Raw genomic sequence first — 20,683 nt, 5'->3', positions numbered from 1 at the left:
TGTTCACGATGGTAGACAATAATTATGTTTCATATTCCCAATTTACAATCTGTGACATGTCCAAGGAAGACCTGTATTTGTATTTTCTACAAGCAACTATAGCTGGTTCAAGTCTGTGATTTGCAACGCAACAATTTGTATTTTGTTTTCATGTGAGACGCGCGTGTGAGTTGAGTGGACACGATGAGTGGTGTGAACGCTATACAGGGGAGTTTCACCCAGAATCACCGGTGAATCCGGCAGAAACTATCTCACTTCTGAGCAGACTCAAAGGTAACGCATTCAATCGCGGGGAAATCTGGCCTGGGCTGCCAAATTCTGAATAGGTTTGTATGAAATAGGAGAGACACAAGAGAAAACTATTATAAATGAGTTTATTTTTTAACAAGCGACCTAGCGGCCGATATAGCTCCGCTGTGTTTATGTAGAGAATAACTATTTTTGACACATGTTGATGAAGAAGGTGGAAATCTTTGATAGCTCAATGCAGTGGCCAGAAAAAAAGTGGCTAAAATAGCTGCAAAAATACACAATTGAAGATTTCATCATACTTTGAATATATCACATCGGATCATCCCTAAGAACATGTCAACCAAAGCTATCTGATGAGTAGTTTTTTGAGAATAAAATTTTCTAACCAAAATGGCAACAATTGCCCCCCCCCCCCACAAAAAAAAAATGCATATTTCATCATAACTTCAAAAGATCAAATTTAGTTCATCTATAGAAACCTGTATACCAAATTTCAAGGCTGTTAGACCAGTACTTTTTGACAAACATGTTTTGACCAAAAATGGCTAAAATTGCCCAAAAAATTCAAAATTGCAGATTTCATCATAATTTCAATAAATATCATTTAATTCATCTACAGAAACCTGTATACCAAATTTCAAAGCTATCAGATGAGTACTTTTTGAGAAACACATTTTTTGACCAAAAATGGCTAAAGTTGCCCCAAAAATACAAAATTACAGATTTCATCAGAAATTCAATATATTACTTAGCTCATCTGAAGAAACCTGTATACCAAATTTCAAAGCGACCAGTACTTTTAAGAAAAACATTTTTTGACCAAAAATGGCAAAAATTGCCCAAAATTACAAAATTGCAGATTTCATCATAATTTCAATAAATATCATTAAGGTGATCTGTAGGAACGTGTATACAAAATTGCAAAGCTATCAGATGAGTAGTTTTGGAAATACACATTTTTTGACCAAAATGGCAAAAATTGCCCCAAAAATACAAAATTACAGATTTCATCAGAAATTCAATACATATTACTTAGTTCATCTATAGAAACCTGTATACCGAATTTTAAAACTATCAGACCAGTACTTTTTGAAAAATACATTTTTTGACCAAAAATGGCAAAAATTGCCCAAAATTACAAAATTGCAGATTTCATCATAATTTCAATAAATATCATTAAGGTGATCTGTAGGAACGTGTATACAAAATTGCAAAGCTATCAGATGAGTAGTTTTGGAAATACACATTTTTTGACCAAAAATGGCAAAAATTGCCCCAAAAATACACAATTACAGATTTCATCAGAAATTCAATATATATTACTTAGTTCATCTATAGAAACCTGTATACCGAATTTCAAAACTATCAGACCAGTACTTTTTGAGAAATACAATTTTTGATCAAAAATGGCAAAAATTGCCTAAAAAATGCAAATTTGCATATTTCTGCACAATTTGAACAAATCTGAAATAGATCATCCCTAGGGACATATGTACTAAATATCAAAGCTATCTGACTGGTAGTTTTGAAGAAGAAGATTTTTAAAGATTTTTTTACCAAAAATGACAAAAATTGCCTTAAAAATACAAATATGCAAATTTCACCACGATTTGAACAAATCTGACTGAAGTCACCCTAAGTAAACTGCATATCAAATTTCAAAGCAATCGGACAAGCGGTTTCAGAGAAGAAGATTTTTTACCAAAAACACCAAAACATGCCCCAAAAATACAAATATGCAAATTTCACCACGATTTGAACAAACTGAAGTGAGGTCACCCCAAGTGAAGTGCATATAAAATTTCAAAGCGATTGGACTTGCAGTTTCAGAGGAGAAGGCAATTGTTGACGGACGACGACGACGGACGACGACGACGACGGACGACGACGGACGACGACGGAAAATCAACCTATTGATAAGCTCCGCGTCACTGACAGCGGAGCTAAAAATTCACTGACTTGATCATATCGAACCAAGTCTAAGAAGCAACTTTCATTGTAATCCATTGGCACAGTACACACTGCTCTTGACTGTCCATAAACATTATAGAATCACCTATCCTGTTGAAAGCAAAAGTCAATCAACATACATGAATATGAGGCAATGTTGATAGACTAATAAAGGCAGTGTGAGATAATGTGATCAAGGATTGCAATTACAGTATTGTAGGAAATGAGACCGTTGGTCGCAAATACGTCTTTACCGTGACTACAGATTGAAAAGGGAGAACAAAGCACATTACAAACCCCTAGAAATTGCACCAATTAATCTGGCTTTGAGATCTTATCAGACAGCTGTCTGCCTTCCTGAAGACATTACAGAATTCGAACTTTCTCCATGAACGAGGTGAAGGATGAGGTGTTTCGATGACATAATGTTTTTCCCGGTCAATTATTTTACCTTTCTCTTGAGCATCTTTACCCATAAGTATGAAGACAACTTTTCTTGGTTCCCTGTTGATAATCTTGATAACCTCGTCAGTAAACTGCTGCCACCCTATTTTGGAATGGGACCTTGGTTTCATTGCTCTGTGAATAAAACCAGATCAGTCATGAATTTTTTACATCTGGCAAATGGACAGAGATTGAAAAAAGAACTTTATACTTTTTGGATTTTTGCTAATCTGGCAAACATTCATTTCTTAAGGCCAATGAACTGCATTTCTTGACATCAAAATATCTGACAATTTAACTTAAACAGCTTTTCTTTGAATTGTGCCCTGGTCGAGGAAGAATTGGCCTGTTGCAACAGTATACATAAACATTTATTTGTGAAAGAATAGGCATGTACATTTAAGGTTTCACTTCATGACAAATTTCCCACCGTGTCCCGCCCCCAAAAAACAAAAAACTGGCAACATAATATGACAAAAACTTAGAATTCAGCATCTGAGAGGGTAAGTTCAGGGCAGTCTGCTCCAAAGGATGATGTAGTTGTGTTGTTTCTGTGAAAATCCTTATACGTGCATGCACCACTTTCACACTGTTTTGCATATTTGCAAGGAGGCAGCCATCAGGCACTTATACTGGTATACTCATAATACACGGTTATCTCGACCAAACTTGCATTTGCTGTTCCAGTCTGTTGTTGATGGTAGATTTATTTATGGAAGCATCTTTGAGTAAGTACATGTGCATATGTTAACATAGACTTATTTTATTTTGAATATGAAATCTTGAAAATAAAGCAAATAAATGCAGCTGAAGGCATTCCTGCTCTACATTTATGTCCATCTCCTTTAATTCAATAAATTTTGTGTGTAGAAACACTACAGAGTGTAAAATAATGTGTGTCATTCAGACAATTTTTTTACAGGTGGCAGGAAAGGGGATATGTTGTTCAGACTTGAACTCCATTCAATGATGGATAAATTTGCACTGGAAGATGGCCTACAAAAATTAGTAATCGGCTATATTTGACCAATGTCTCATCGGCTAAACCATGAACACTGTATGAAGGATGATGAAGAGATCGGACAATAAGTGTACAAATGTACATGGTCATATATACATTCCATGTGTTTAGAGCACGCAGCCTCGTTTGCTGACATAAAGCACATTCTTTATAGGTTGAAAGACTGAAAACTGATTATTCCCACATGTTTCAGAGTGTGGACCCAGTATAATTATAAGCTGCTACACGCAAAAAAAAATTGTTCATGAAGCCACATAATCTCTTAAGTAAAAATTCAAAATGGAATTCTGACAATTACATCTGTTAGGCTAAGCAGGATCAGAGACACAGAAAAACCTTGTTTCACCTACTTCTTAATTAAGGACACTATCAGCAATTTCAGTTTCTATACTGTTTATCTGTAATTAATAAATTTATAACCTATGCAAAATATTGGCAAGTTGGACATGTATTACAATTAGCTCTAGGATCTAAATTCAGGCATTCATATTTTTGGAATTCAAGAACTGGAAACTATACATGATTTTAAACTGCGATATTATTTCATTTTTTAAATGGTCAATATTCTTTTCAATCATACTAATTACTCACTCAACTGTCAGTGTTGCATTCAGGAGAAACACCCCGTGTTTTGCCCAGCTTTCCAAGCAGCCATGGTCAGGACGAGTGAATAAGCAAGGGTATTCTTGTTCCAACTTCTTGTACATTCTATCCAATGAAGGGGGAGGTTTTATGCCCATTGGTACGGAGAATGCCAATCCAGTGGCCTGCAAGAATGCAAAGTAATACAATGATCATGATGGTTGAAATTAAGTAGAACAATATTGTTTTAATTTAAAGGAAACAATCTCCATTCCTTGTTGCACCAATTCCAATGCTATTTTTGTCACTGTACGCTCATTCACTACGATTTTCAGCTTTTAAACTGCAGAATATTTCATTGCTTGCCATATGTATTAAAGGCTACACAAGCTAGTACAGAGTTGTTGATTGCTAAGTGCATACTTTCAAAACAAGATAGTATTACTTTTCCTGAAAGAATATACAATATAATAGGAATCTTGAACTGATTTGGATGGGTGTGCTTATGATTGTTAAAGTAACATGCATGGTCACAGCCTGTCAGGCATTCAAGTTGGCCCTCTATAGGAAAGTTCCCCAGCTAAGGAACTATATAGACAGAAATCACATGGGAGAGGGCCTGCAGTGTTTTAGGGGTGGGTTGCCATTTTTCAAACAAGCATGATTTTAAGGGTCATGAAATTTCACGCATGCCTTTTGGGGAAGGTCACCATTTTCTGTGCAACTATAAGAAGGTAAGATGTGGCTGATATAGCCTCAGCTTAGTTGAAAAAGATCAAATCAATACATGGGAGTCTTTTCGGCAAACTATAGTATAATTTTCCCTCACAAAAAAGCTCAGTGTTCCAACGAAATAATCAGTGGCAATGATAGCAATTTCCACCAAATTGTATTAATCTGCCACCAAAAATTCTGGCTGGTGGTAAATTTTTGCAATTAATTTACACCATGATTTTGAGGTTGCATTAAAATAAACAACAAATTAGAAAATATAAAAAGATAAAGGTGCTGTAACAGTTTACCCTCCTCCCTACAGTTGTGATTGTATTGAAACAATTTACTCTCCTTCCTATAAAGTTGCAATTTCCCAGCTACATAAGACAAACATATTTGCTGTTCAATTCTGCTATATATTAAAGGGTAATTCACAAAATACGGCCCTGTATGGACGAGGGCTCAGTGAGTGAGGTATTGGACGAGCCGAAGGAGAGTCCAATACGTCACTCACTGAGCCCTCAGGTCCATACAGGGCTGTATTTTGTGTATAACCCTATTATTATACACCTTCCTCCATTAATCGTCCGTATAAACTAATTCTACGGTAAATTTTGAGGGATGCGGCACGCGCGATATGATCTACTGCTCCGTAGTACAAGTCCCTTGCGTTGGCACGAAGCCAATTAATTTTCAGTGCAGTACAAGCAAACTTCGCTGAATGTTTTCAATTTAATTAGTTTTTTTAAATAAAAATCAATTGCATTTAGACTCAGTTTTGTGTTTAGTGTGTTTTAAACCTTATACTACGAATACATTTTGGTGGAAGTTGTTATTATGTCTATAACTCACTGTAAAATAGTTTGTTTACATCCGATAATCGCTAGGTCAAAGGTCAAACAGGCGCGTCGCGCGTCTCCCGTATTCGGGACTCTGCGTACAATACAAAATACAGAAAGTTATTGGACGGTCAAACTCCCATAGGTCACGGCAGTAGGTGTATAATAATGCAATATACTCAGGCTGTCCAGTCCCTTATGTTTATCCGCCAACTATCTCCTGCAGTAATCTAGGTTGTTAGTCCTTTGGGCCTTTGGCCCAAAGTACTAATGTGATGACGCGGCCTCTGTTGTTGCATACAGTGGGCCGTATGCTGTGGACGCAGGTATCTCGGAAACGCTTCAGTAACTTTTTCTGAAATTTGGTCTGGTGGTCATTTTGGCATGTATCTCAAACGGTCTTTTTTCTTTTTTTGATTGAATCATTTTAAAGTCACTTTTTTAGCTTTTTTCTGAAAACCACTATTTTCAATTTTTCCTCAAAACCACTGATTTGATTATTGTGATATTTGGCATGGGTGTTCGTATAGTTGAAATGCCGTCAGAAATGTTCAAAATTTGGTGATACATGCCTTGTATTATTTTTAAACAATATTTTTATCCATTTTTAGTCCTTTGGGCCTTTGGCCCAAAGTACTAATGTGATGACGCGGCCTCTGTTGTTGCATACAGTGGGCCGTATGCTGTGGACGCAGGTATCTCAGAAATGCTTCAGTAACTTTTTCTGAAATTTGGTCTGGTGGTCACTTTGGCATGTATCTCAAACGGTCTTTTTTCTTTTTTTGATTGAATCATTTTAAAGTCACTTTTTTAGCTTTTTTGTGAAAACCACTATTTTCAATTTTTCCTCAAAACCACTGATTTGATTATTGTGATATTTGGCATGGGTGTTCGTATAGTTGAAATGCCGTCAGAAATGTTCAAAATTTGGTGATACATGCCTTGTATTATTTTTAAACAATATTTTTATCCATTTTTATTTTATATTTACTTGATTTTGACTCGCTTTCGTTAAAGCTACCGTCTGCGCATGCGCACAACTCTAGGACAAAATCTGAGTTGAGAATCGAATCGGACGCCATCTTGTTTCTCGGTGTCGGCACATTTTTTACTTTGTGAACGTTTCACTGTGCATTTCAATATATTCTATAGTTATGACGTTGACAGTGATGCACTTTTGCGGCTGTCGTGTATTTTTTTGTACGAAAGGCGCCTTTGATCGACTGAAGAATGATGGTACCAGCAGGCATATCAGTTTCTACTGAGGAAGTAATCCACTGGCCCGCATAGGTCAGGGACTCACTTAGGGGAGAACCACATGATTTGTGGGGGGGGGGGGTATGGAGGATTTTGAGAAAAAAAATTGTCACCAGGTGAAATAAAAGAAAAAAATAAGCCTGTAATGGCTTGAGAAAAAAAATTCTCATAACAGACAGAAATAAATAAAAAGGAATTGTCATAATGCAGTTGAAATGAGCAAAATTTTGGAAATTCATTCATGTGTTCTTTGCTAGCATGCTGCCATAGGCAGCGCAAATGTTTTTACCACAAGCAATTCTCATGTGTTTTTTTTTTCCGAGCACTTATGATATAAGCATTCACTACTTTACACCTCAGTGCACTCGATGTTTTCCTTCCCTTTTCTGACCCAAGAAATCATATTTCTGGATTTCTGTTGCAATATCTCAATGGTACAGGCAATTTCTAGATGGGACTATTTGACTTCTGTACATTGTGAAAATTGAAAACACAAGACAGGAGTCAATAAACTAGTGTAAAAACCAATATATTATTCTCTCAACATAAATATGTTAGAAAGATTACAAGTTGTCAAAGAAAAATTGAGGAACAACAAATATAATGAAATACAATGTGTGAGCCTTGTTTCTCTGACCACAAAAGATAACATCTCCCCTGAGAACTTAAAAGGAATTGACTGTTATAAAGAAAAGCAGGTATAGTACTGATCACTGTTGATTTGCCAAAAAAGTGTTCTATAATTTAAAGTTGTATATATACTTGACTTTCCATTTTGTTTTCATTCGTTGGAATGTAAAATGAATATATAAAACCATCCTGTGATATGTGAAACACTGGCTTAAATTTGAAAAATTGCACTGCTACTCCATTTGATAAAAAAATTGATGCAGGTGTGACAGTTGTAATTAAAAAATGCTGTCTCTCTGACAAAAAAAGTTCCCATACCCACTTCCTGCATACCCCCCCCCCCCCGAAATCAAATGGGTCTCTCCTTAATATGCGCATGCGCATATAACAAGTTAGCGTTGTTTTGCCAAGGACCAGCTCCTGGCAAGGACTTTGAAAAATCAAACCGACGCTGTCTTGTTTCTCGGTCTTGTGCGAATTTTGACGTTTTGAAGCTTTTAGCATTTATTTGATGATGTTTTGTAATATGAAGTTCACAGTGATTGTATTTTTGTTGCTGTCATGTATTTTTTTGGCACGAAACGCTCCTTCGTTACCGGCGAATCTATTGCTTTAGCGGCCCGTTAGTAATAGCTGGGTGGAGAGCGAGAGAATTCGCTCTGTCCTTCTACCTCCATGTCATAACAAACTAGCGTCGTTTTATGTTGATGTACTGTCCTTTCGGCACAGCGATAACTTTAAGTTTTCTGTTGCTTATTTTGGGTAATTTCGACAGTTGTGCATTGATTTTGACATCATTGTTGAAGACAGTGTGTGCTTTAGACTGTCGACAGTCCTCGTGCCTTCTTTTGACCGGATCCGGAGTCACTTGCGGTAGTAATCCAACGTAGGCGATCGAGCGCCGAAGCATCATTGTTGAAGACAGTGTGTGCTTTAGACTGTCGACAGTCCTGGCCTTCTTTTGACCGGATCCGGAGTCACTTGCGGTAGTAATCCAACGTAGGCGATCGAGCGCCGAAGGCGCAAGGTCGAGTGCCGAAGGCACGAGCTTGTATAAATACCGAAAGCTACGCGAGACCAAGCAGTACCTACAAGCGACTGGCGAGAGTCTATGTGTGCTTATGTTGACCGATTTACGCGCACTTCAGAATCACGGCATAATCCGACATGGTAATTTGGCATGATCATCAGATCATACATGATCCGAGATTGCACTTTAGCAAGGTCACGATAACTAATGTTGTTTGTTTCACTGTGGTTTAATACCTATAGGGCCTATTTCCACTAAAAGACTATTAGAATTTCCTCCTGGCTACTTTGAAATCGTGCACTGGCATGCATGTAGTTGTCAACATCACTATGCTTGAATGTAGTAGACTCTTACTATGAATATATCGACTGTCACTGCATATTGCATATGTGTGCAAGTCACTCCATATCATATCAAAAAATGTAGTATTGCGACGTTTGAGCTGCCACAAGCCAGAATTTACAGTTTATGAGAAAGTTATCTTACATGTAAAACTCAGTTCTACTGTGAACAAAATGCAAGCTATGTTGCTTAACTATGGTGAATAACATAATATTTTGTACCTATCACCGTGTCAGAAAATCAGAAGGAAACAACCACTCAGACAAACTCTGGTCAGGATGATACTGTCCAATTTAATATGTCTCTCGGCACACACTAGATACTCATGACTGTAAAACAACATTCCATATAATTGTATATTCAGTTTTTATATTTAGTTTGCTTTTCACCATATTCTATGTCCTTCCCTGCACTACATAATTCAAAATTGAATATTGTTTTTGGCCTATACATACTTGAGGGGTAAGCTTATTTAGTCTCATACATTAAAGATCGATGCACTCCCTTACCAAATTCTCGCCACAAAAGGTATAGCTTAGGTATCTCTTTGGTATACCAGAGGTATACCAAATCACTTCTGGTATACTCCTGGTATACCAGATGAGTACCTATTTTCAAGGTCGATTTTTGATACAGTGTACCAAAGCTGTACCTCAGTAATCAGGTATAACTCAGGTATACCAAACATGTACCAGTTTATTTTAGGTAGGAAACAGGTAGTACCTATTATGTACCTCTTCTACTATGTATGGTCAAGTTGAAGACTGGTATACCAGAAATATACCAATCCATGACTTAGTATTTTTTTTGCCATGCCAGTCTGCTTGTACAGTGCATGTCGATGATAACTCTTGTGGTATATAAAACTACCTGATATGTCTCTGCCTGTTTGACTGATTCCTTTATTATTGCTGCAAATATGAAGTAACTGTATTTCATTACCAGGCAGTACAGTGTGTGACCGGTCATATTCAAGCAATGCAAAATTTATCTTTCATTTATATTCATTTATTTTTAAAAACCCAATGAACCTATTATTAATTAAATTGTAAACACAAATCTGCTCCTAAAAATCGATACAACTCAGCAACATTGCTATTTTAGGATGGGTATTGCATGTGTAGTGACATTAACTATGTCATTTAATTTGATTGGGTAAATCATGGTTTGATCAACAGCAGAATTTTTCGGAAAACAAATTATTAAAACAGGGACTTGTCTGTCTTGCAAGTCTAGCCCTGTAGTTTCTCATAATATTTTCACACCAAAATTATAATGCAGTTTCAAACGAAAAGTTGTTAAATTACGTTTATCTGTACGTACACCTCTTTGTAAATGAGCAGCAAGGACAGGTCGTAGAGTTTTAATCAATACCGCAAATTTGTACCTTACAAATGTCGACAGACGAGAAGTTTTCATTTTAAGAAACAGACAAGTTAATGTCAATGCATTCAATGTCTAAAGCAAGGACCCGTTACCTTCAAGCACAGCATGTGACCGCGGTCTTATTACAACTCTGAGCAAAAGATCCGTACAGTCGTTTTAGGATGCCTTCTGTCTCTCTGCAGCGATGTCCCTAACAAAATCTAGCCATCTGATGACATGGATTAAGGTGAAGGCTTTTATCTATGTTTTCAGCATCAGAGCTATTGCCGATCACACATTTGAGGTTTAGGATACTACATCCCGAGCTGCTAAACGAAAATCCAGTATGCTACTTTGCCAATGTCCAACGCGTTTTGTTTTGCCGGCCCAGCTGTGAGCAGCCATCATGTTTACTCTCAGGTCACGGGTTCATCAAGTTCAGTTTGCGCATTGATATTGATTCTTCGTGCTGAAAGAATTTTACTCTCTTCGTAGTCTTTCTATCATTCAAATCAACCATTTTATTCATGTAATAAATTGATTGCTATATTTAATATGAAACATAACAGATTTGTGCAGATGTAGAGTCAAGTTCATGCGTTTAAAAATGGAACTATTTTATTGATCGCGTAATGATTTATAGATAGCACTTCCGTGAAGGTCAAGAGGCGCAATCGGCGCGAATTTAGATTTTAGTGTTGTCGGCTGTGTATTTGTGATCAGGGAGTTATCTGATGGACAATTTTGCGATCTTTCTATGGAATTACCACCCAAATGATATCATAGTGTCGCAAAAACGTGTATACAGTATCAGGGACTGACAAAGTTCAAAATTTGTGGACGCGAAAAGCAGTAAAAATTCCGACTATATTTTCTCATATATGACACACAACGGAGACTCGGAGAGACCTCGCTGCAAATGGAACCGTCCAGCGTCTATCCTGCCAGCCGATCAGAATGTAAGTCAAGCTAAGTCATGCTGTATATTTACACATCGCTATTATGTTCTGTAACCCTTGTATTGCTATGTTAAACAACAGATGCGTTTTGTTGACTACGGATTCATACAGAATTCATTTGTTTCACAACAGCTGTACATTGTCGCCATCGTGTATGCATGCTCCTCCGTTTCTAGCTCCTTGTAAACAGCATACTGCGAGTTGTTGGCTGTCCATTTTAATCATTATTATAAATGATCATAATTATTTATGCATTTGTTTCTTCGCTTCAATTTTCCAACTTGCTTTTGTCTCATTTTCAAATAATTACAGATTTCTGTCATCAAATTACAATGTTCACAGGTTTTGGTCAAACAAGAAAGACTACGTTACACTCTATCCTCAATGATTTGTATTTTTCAGAATGCAGTGCTGGTACTGTAAACGGACAAGAAATACAGAAAGCAAGAACGCCAAATCACAGCCTTTGACAGTAATATAAGTGTTACATGAAACTTCATATGTTAAACGAATGTCTTTTGAAGACACTTATTTTTTTAGGTTGCATGAAATGAGCAATTGGCATATATATAAATAAATCATACCACAAATTGAATATAACCTTTTTTCTCTGTTGTCTTTTCAATAATACCTTTATTTGCTATTAGCATGGTTTCTTGTGATGCTGGTATTTCAAAGCTTAGTCGGATAAACATATCTTGTGCTGTCAACAATCTGTTAAATTTGTCAGCTTCTCATTCTGATTCTCATCTGAACTGAGAATTATTATTGTAAGAGAAGAGAACAAATGTTGAAACTTGTGGTACAATGCATAATTTTTGCTGTCACCTGAGTATGTTGTTTGTTTGGTTTTCAGCATCTCTGGTTTTTCTGGTAAAGAGTCAGATCCGATCCATCTCAGGACACTTGCATACCAAAGTAGGTAATACCAGAAGTAAACCTTACAAAAAAATGGGTATAATTTAGGTAAATACCTGAAATTTACCTATTTTGTTTACATAGTTCAGATCATCTGAACAACTATGTAAACAAAATAGGTACATTGCAGGTATAATACCTAAATTATGCCTATTTGTTTTGGTAAGGTATATTTCTGGTATACCTATTTTGGGACGCACGTGTCCAAATCTGGACAATTGCAGGTATACCTACATTGTACCCATTTGGTATACCTGAGGTATACCTGTGTTTTAAAAAAGAGCCTACCTCAGGTAGTCCAGATTTGGACACTTTTGCCAAAAATAGGTATACCAAGTAGATATACCTATTTTTGGCAAAAGTGTCCAAATCTGGACTACCCGAGGTAGGCTCTTTTTTAAACCAAAGGTATACCTCTGGTATACCAAACATGTACCTACTTGGTCCGAAAAAGTATACCTCAGGTATGTTTTTATTGTACCAGAATTTGGTAAGGGTTGTTGACCTTCAGAGTCCAAACTTTTTATCATTGTATTGTAGATAGGTGTACACTCCAAATACTAAGTACAAGTGTGGTGAGTGAGTGTAACAAGCAAATGTTTTTTAGTCAATGGCCCAAATTTATTTTCTATTTGATGGACAATAAATACATGTGTAATCAATGCCAACAATCCAGTTTAAGTAATTTGGTTTAGATTAGCCATTGTCCATTATATTACAATAGTTTGTGGCTAAATTTTCTCCCCTTCTGTATCATATAAGTTCACCGTTTCCTGTTTTAGATATTGTTGATCCTATTGAGTTCCATCTCTTATTCTTGATTCACTTTCACATTAACTTTCATTTATGTCCAAACAATTTGACTTTTTGCCAGATTTCACATTTATGGCAAATAATAAACAGTAAGGAGGCACAAAGGACGTCGGTGCCCCCGGGCCCCATGTATATTTACTTGATTTTGACTCGCTTTCGTTAAAGCTACCGTCTGCGCATGCGCACAACTCTAGGACAAAATCTGAGTTAAGAATCGAATCGGACGCCATCTTGTTTCTCGATGTGGGCACATTTTTTACTTTGTGAACGTTTCACTGTGCATTTCAATATATTCTATAGTTATGACGTTGACAGTGATGCACTTTTGCGGCTGTCGTGTATTTTTTGGTACGAAAGGCGCCTTTGATCGACTGAAGAATGATGGTACCGGCAGGCATATCAGTTCTACTGAGGAAGTAATCCACTGGCCCGCATAGGTCAGGGACTCACTTAGGGGAGAACCACTTGATTTGTGGGGGGGGGGGTATGGAGGATTTTGAGAAAAAAAAATTGTCACCAGGTGAAATAAAAGAAAAAAATAAGCCTGTAATGGCTTGAGAAAAAAAATTCTCATAACAGACAGAAATAAATAAAAATGGAATTGTCATAATGCAGTTGAAATGAGCAAAATTTTGGAAATTCATTCTCATGTGTTCTTTGCTAGCATGCTGCCATAGGCAGCGCAAATGTTTTTACCACAAGCAATTCTCATGTGTTTTTTTTCCCCAGCACTTATGATATAAGCATTCACTACTTTACACCTCAGTGCACTCGATGTTTTCCTTCCCTTTTCTGACCCAAGAAATCATATTTCTGGATTTCTGTTGCAATATCTCAATGGTACAGGCAATATCTAGATGGGACTATTTGACTTCTGTACATTGTGAAAATTGAAAACACAAGACAGGAGTCAATAAACTAGTGTAAAAACCAATATATTATTCTCTCAACATAAATATGTTAGAAAGATTACAAGTTGTCAAAGAAAAATTGAGGAACAACAAATATAATGAAATACAATGTGTGAGCCTTGTTTCTCTGACCACAAAAGATAACATCTCCCTGAGAACTTAAAAGGAATTGACTGTTATAAAGAAAAGCAGGTATAGTACTGATCACTGTTGATTTGCCAAAAAAGTGTTCTATAATTTACAGTTGTATATATACTAGACTTTCCATTTTGTTTTCATTCGTTGGAATGTAAAATGAATATATAAAACCATCCTGTGATATGTGAAACACTGGCTTAAATTTGAAAAATTGCACTGCTACTCTATTTGATAAAAAAATTGATGCAGGTGTGACAGTTGAAATTAAAAATGCTGTCTCTCTGACAAAAAAGTTCCCATACCCACTTCCTGTATCCCCCCCCCCGAAATCAAATGGGTCTCTCCTTAATCTGCGCATGCGCATATAACAAGTTAGCGTTGCATTGCAAGGTTGAAAAATCAAACCGACGCTGTCTTGTTTCTCGGTCTTGTGCGAATTTTGACGTTTTGAAGCTTTTAGCATTTATTTGATGATATTTTGTAAATATGAAGTTCACGGTGATTGTATTTTTGTTGCTGTCATGTATTTTTTTGGCACGAAACGCTCCTTCGTTACCGGCGAATCCATTGCTTTAGCGAGGCAATCCCACCGGCGGCCCGTTAGTAATAGCTGGGTGAGAGCATGGAGGTGAGAGCGAGAGAATTCGCTCTGTCCTTCTACCTCCATGTCATAACAAACTAGCGTCGTTTTATGTTGATGTACTGTCCTTTCGACACAGCGATAACCTTAAGTTTTCTGTTGCTTATTTTGGGTAATTTCGACAGTTGTGCATTGATTTTGACATCATTGTTGAAGACAGTGTGTGCTTTAGACTGTCGACAGTCCTCGTGCCTTCTTTTGACCGGATCCGGAGTCACTTGCGGTAGTAATCCAACGTAGGCGATCGAGCGCCGAAGCATCATTGTTGAAGACAGTGTGTGCTTTAGACTGTCGACAGTCCTCGTGCCTTCTTTTGACCGGATCCAGAGTCACTTGCGGTAGTAATCCAACGTAGGCGATCGAGCGCCGAAGGCGCAAGGTCGAGTGCCGAAGGCACGAGCTTGTATAAATACCGTAAGCTACAAGCAGTACAAGCGACTGGCGAGAGTCTATGTGTGCTTATGTTGACCGATTTACGCGCACTTCAGAATCACGGCATAATCCGACATGGTAATTTGGCATGATCATTAGATCATACATGATCCGAGATTGCACTTTAGCAAGGTCACGATAACTAATGTTGTCTGTTTCACTGTGGTTTAATACCTATAGGGCCTATTTCCACTAAAAGACTATTAGAATTTCCTCCTGGCTACTTTGAAATCGTGCACTGGCATGCATGTAGTTGTCAACATCACTATGCTTGAATGTAGTAGACTCTTACTATGAATATATCGACTGTCACTGCATATTGCATATGTGTGCAAGTCACTCCATATCATATCAAAAAATGTAGTATTGCGACGTTTGAGCTGCCACAAGCCAGAATTTACAGTTTATGAGAAAGTTATCTTACATGTAAAACTCAGTTCTACTGTGAACAAAATGCAAGCTATGTTGCTTAACTATGGTGAATAACATAATATTTTGTACCTATCACCGTGTCAGAAAATCAGAAGGAAACAACCACTCAGACAAACTCTGGTCAGGATGATACTGTCCAATTTTAATATTTGTCTCTCGGCACACACTAGATACTCATGACTGTAAAACAACATTTCCATATAATTGTATATTCAGTTTTTAGCTCCGCTGTCAGCGACGCGGAGCTTATCAAATAGGTTGATTTTCCGTCGTCGTCCGTCGTCGTCGTCGTCGTCGTCGTCCGTCAACAATTGCCTTCTCCTCTGAAACCGCAAGTCCAATTGCTTTGAAATTTTATATGCAGTTCACTTGGGGTGACCTCACTTAAGTTTGTTCAAATCGTGGTGAAATTTGCATATTTGTATTTTTGGGGCATTTTTTGGTGTTTTTGGTAAAAAAATCTTCTTTTCTCAAACCGCTTGTCCGATTGCTTTGAAATTTAATATGCAGTTTACTTATGGTGACTTCAGTCAGATTTCTTCAATCGTGGTGAGAAATTTGCATATTTGTATTTTTAAGGCAATTTTTGTCATTTTTGGTAAAAAAATCTTTAAAAATCTTCTTCTTCAAACTACCGGTCAGATAGCTTTGAAATTTGGTACATATGTCCCTAGGGATGATCTATTTAAGATTTGTTCAAATTGTGAAGAAATATGCAAATTTGCATTTTTAAGGCAATTTTTGCCATTTTTGGTCAAAAAATGTATTTCTCAAAAAGTACTGGTCTGATAGTTTTGAAATTTGGTATACAGGTTTCTATAGATGCACTTAGTAATATATATTGAATTTCTGATGAAATCTGTAATTTTGTATTTTTGGGCAATTTTTGCCATTTTTGGTCAAAAAATGTGTATTGCCAAAACTACTCATCTGATAGCTTTGAAATTTGGTATAGAGGTTCCTACACATGAACTAAATGATATGTATTGAAATTATGATGAAATCTGCAATTTTGTATTTTTGGGGCAATTTTTGCCATTTTTGGTCAAAAAATGTGTATTTCCAAAAGTACTCATCTGATAGCTTTGCAATTTAGTATACAGGTTCCTACAGATCACCTTTAATGATATTTGTAGAAATTATGATGAAATCTGCGATTTTGTAATTTTGGGGCAATTTTTGCTATTTTGGTCAAAAAACGTGTTTCTCAAAAAGTACTGGTCTGATAGCTTTGAAATTTGGTATACAGGTTCCTACAGATGAGCTAAGTAATACATATTTAATTTCTCCTGAAATCTGTAATTTGTATTTTGGGGCAATTTTTGCAATTTTAGGTCAAAAAATGTGTATTTCAACAACTGCTCATCTGATAGCTTTGAAATTTGGTATACAGGTTTCCATAGATGAACTACATGATATTTATTGAAATAATGATGAAATCTGCAATTTTGAATTTTGTGGCAATTTTTCCCATTTTTGGTCAAAATATGTGTTTCTCAAAAAGTACTGGTCTAACAGCTTTGAAATTTGGTATACAGGTTTCTATAGATGAACTCAATTTGATCTTTTGAAATTATGATGAAATCTGCAATTTTTATTTTGGGGGGGGCAATTGTTGCCATTTTTGGTCAGAAAATTTTATTCTCAAAACACTACTCATCAGATAGCTTTGGTTGACATGTTCCTAGGGATGATCCGATGTGATATATTCAAAGTATGATGAAATCTTCAATTGTGTATTTTTGCAGCTTATTTTAGCCACTTTTTTCTGGCCACTGCATTGAGCTATCAAAGATTTCCACCTTCTTCATCAACATGTGTCAAAAATAGTTATTCTCTACATAAACACAGCGGAGCTATATCGGCCGCTAGGTCGCTTGTTATATTTAGTTTGCTTTTCACCATATTCTATGTCCTTCCCTGCACTACATAATTCAAAATTAAATATTGTTTTTGGCCTATACATACTTGAGGGGTAAGCTTATTTAGTCTCATACATTAAAGATGCACTGTTGACCTTCAGAGTCCAAACTTTTTATCATTGTATTGTAGATAGGTGTACACTCCAAATACTAAGTACAAGTGTGGTGAGTGTAACAAGCAAATGTTTTTTAGTCAATGGCCCAAATTTATTTTCTATTTGATGGACAATAAATACATGTGTAATCAATGCCAACAATCCAGTTTAAGTAATTTGCCAGTGGTTTAGATTAGCCATTGTCCATTATATTACAATAGTTTGTGGCTAAATTTTCTCCCCTTCTGTATCATATAAGTTCACCGTTTCCTGTTTTAGATATTGTTGATCCTATGAGTTCCATCTCTTATTCTTGATTCACTTTCACATTAACTTTCATTTATGTCCAAACAATTTGACTTTTTGCCAGATTTCACATTTATGGCAAATAATAAACAGTAAGGAGGCACAAAGGACGTCGGTGCCCCCGGGCCCCATGTTTGATAGGTGACAGGTTAACATGCAGACACTGGATATCAAAGTTAATCAGTTTTGAAAACTTACCAGCCCCTCATTGAAATAGGGATCCTGACCAAGAATAACAACTTTCACCTGTGAAAGTAATGGAAATTTGTAAATATGTGAGGCTTTGAGAGTTATAAATGTATGCAAAATTATTGGGGAATAATCTGACTGTGTAACAGATCTGAAATCACTTACAGATGGAATTCTCTGAGGGAAAATTGAGGTTATGAAATAATAATTCAAAAAAGCGAAGATGATATGTAGGATGGATGATTTATTGACAGCCAAAATATGTAGTTTTTGAAGAAAAAAGGATCAAAATCAAAAGTCCATTTCATCTACCAGTGATTTCGGATAAAGGAATTTTGAAAAATTCTTTCACATGAACATACAATTGAAAAGCTTACCTCATCTAGGGGAGTCAGATTGAAAGCATAAAATATCTTTTCAACTGGTGGAAATATTTTCTCCGTCTTGTATTCTTTTTTAAGCCTTGTTGCCACTACTTCCAATTCCATATTAAATGTTTTGTTTTCATATAAAAGATACACTTGTATCTTTTTCAACCATTTTGGCTCCCGCAAGTGTGACAGCAACCAAAGAGTGTTCATACCTGTTTTGTTGAGAAAAGAATATGGGATGGTCTTGACTATTTAAATCTTTGAAAGGGGTCAGTATGAAGGCAAGCTTTTCTTTGCACCCATGACTCGACACTAATAGATTTGTGGGAACTCTCAGCATGTCTTTCTGTCCAAGCCACCCTTTCCCTAGAAGTGACTTAGGCTCAAAAAGTTCCCAATTTCTCACTCTCAGATGGAAATACACTTTTTTCCCACAGGAACGTAGCACATTGGGAATTATTGTCACTGTGTACATGATTACTTGTAATTTTTATTTATTCATCCGGTTAAATAATTCTCTGAAATATTTTAATTATGAAAAGAGCAAGTAATTTGTTATTTTCCCACTAAAAACACTCGAGCGACATATAGTTCTGATATGAATGAACTACACTGGCGTTCAAAAATATGTCATTATTCACGGACAGGCAACAAATATATTCCAAAAGGAGTTAAAGGAAACAGACATATTATTTTTACCATTTCAAACTGTTAAAAGTGGAGAAAATGCATACAGATTCTAGAATGAAACAAAATATTGACAAAGATCAATGGTTACTAAATCACGGAACAAATTTCATGAAATTACCAATCTTACCTAATGTTGGTGGTTCTTCTTGCATTGGCATGCTTGGTTGTCGACCTTGTAGCGACAGAAACTATAAATACAATAATAAATTTATTTAAATCTCTTTTCTCTGATCTTCTGAACAATTGGGTGTAAGATACTATGATACAATTGTAACTTTCACCAACAAATATTAGGTCCAACCCATACTCCTACAAATATGTAGGTAATATGTACAGGTAATGTTTGGAAACAAAGCAACATATTCTACTGACAAAAAAATAGGTCATAACATAAAACAATGTGACCACATTACAGGGATACAGTCATTGGAGCTGTGCTCAAACTTCGTATGGGACTCATACGCCAAATGTAAATATGGTATTCAAGATACAATGGTGATTGATGAAACTTGAAACATGCCTGTCATAATCTACATCATATAATTTAAATGTTGCAGCTTAGTGTGCATCTACCCGTAGATATTGTGCATAAAATACATTGTAAGCAAATACTTCCACAATATTTCATCAAGTTTGATGCAGTATTTACAACACTATGAGATCAACATCTGTATCAAGTTCCATTAAATCTGACACAGTATTTGTGGATATTACTTTAATTAGGAAAGTTCATTACATATGCAATTACAAATTAAAGATCCATTAGCTGTAACTTTGGTCATTTTTTCATTTTTTTATTGTGTGTATCATCTGCAGTTTCTGGTTTGAATCCCTGAACCATGGAGAAATTCTGAATATTTCGCTCATAAATATACCCTATATGAGTATAATCTGCATTGTCATTGTTTATATTTTGTATTCATGTCCCGACTAGAATACATTTATCAACAATAACAATAACAATAACAATAACATATACAGGACGTGTTGGCAAGCAGGACACCGGGCATTGGTCATGATGATCGGATTATAGTAAATTCTGTAGTTAATACATTGAGACAGTAGTGAAAAATTTGTCAAAAGCTACAGCTAATGTCCCTTTAATTAACATGACACTGATAAATGTCTTTTTTACTGTTAAAGCAATGTCAGCTTAACATCGGTACCAAGTTTCATGAAATTTGATGCAGTATTTCTTTACATATCAGCCTATTAATTACGAAACTTCAATAATTGACATGATACTGCTACATGACGTGAAACAAATTGACGAGCATACCGGTAAGTATGAAATAGGTCAATTGTCCTTGTACCAACTTGGAATGATACTGGTGGAAATATGTCTGAGTTATGGTTCTGTACAGTACATGAGAAAATTGTAACAAAATCGCCGCAACGCAGTTATATTTGATCAGACTGTCTAAAAAATCAACATTCATAT

General features: G+C 36.2%; 1 protein-coding gene across 1 annotated transcript in view; it reads right to left on the bottom strand.

The window, feature by feature from the left end:
• Positions 1-357: 357 nt before the first annotated feature.
• Positions 358-20,683, bottom strand: part of LOC139151429 (uracil-DNA glycosylase-like) — a 41,796-nt gene continuing 21,470 nt past the window's right edge. Inside the window, exons 2-6 of the mRNA XM_070724227.1 lie at positions 19,370-19,430; positions 18,559-18,764; positions 18,191-18,238; positions 4,259-4,434; positions 358-2,781 (exon numbers count right to left, since the gene is read on the bottom strand). Coding sequence (XP_070580328.1) covers positions 2,502-2,781; positions 4,259-4,434; positions 18,191-18,238; positions 18,559-18,764; positions 19,370-19,430 — 771 coding nt within the window. The 3' untranslated portion in view covers positions 358-2,501. The remainder of the gene's footprint in view (positions 2,782-4,258; positions 4,435-18,190; positions 18,239-18,558; positions 18,765-19,369; positions 19,431-20,683) is intronic.

This window comes from Ptychodera flava, chromosome 15 (genome assembly GCF_041260155.1).
Source record: "Ptychodera flava strain L36383 chromosome 15, AS_Pfla_20210202, whole genome shotgun sequence".
NCBI classification, from domain to species: Eukaryota; Metazoa; Hemichordata; class Enteropneusta; family Ptychoderidae; genus Ptychodera; species Ptychodera flava.
Note: the sequence above shows the minus strand (reverse complement) of the source record. Positions and strands in the feature narration are given on the sequence as shown.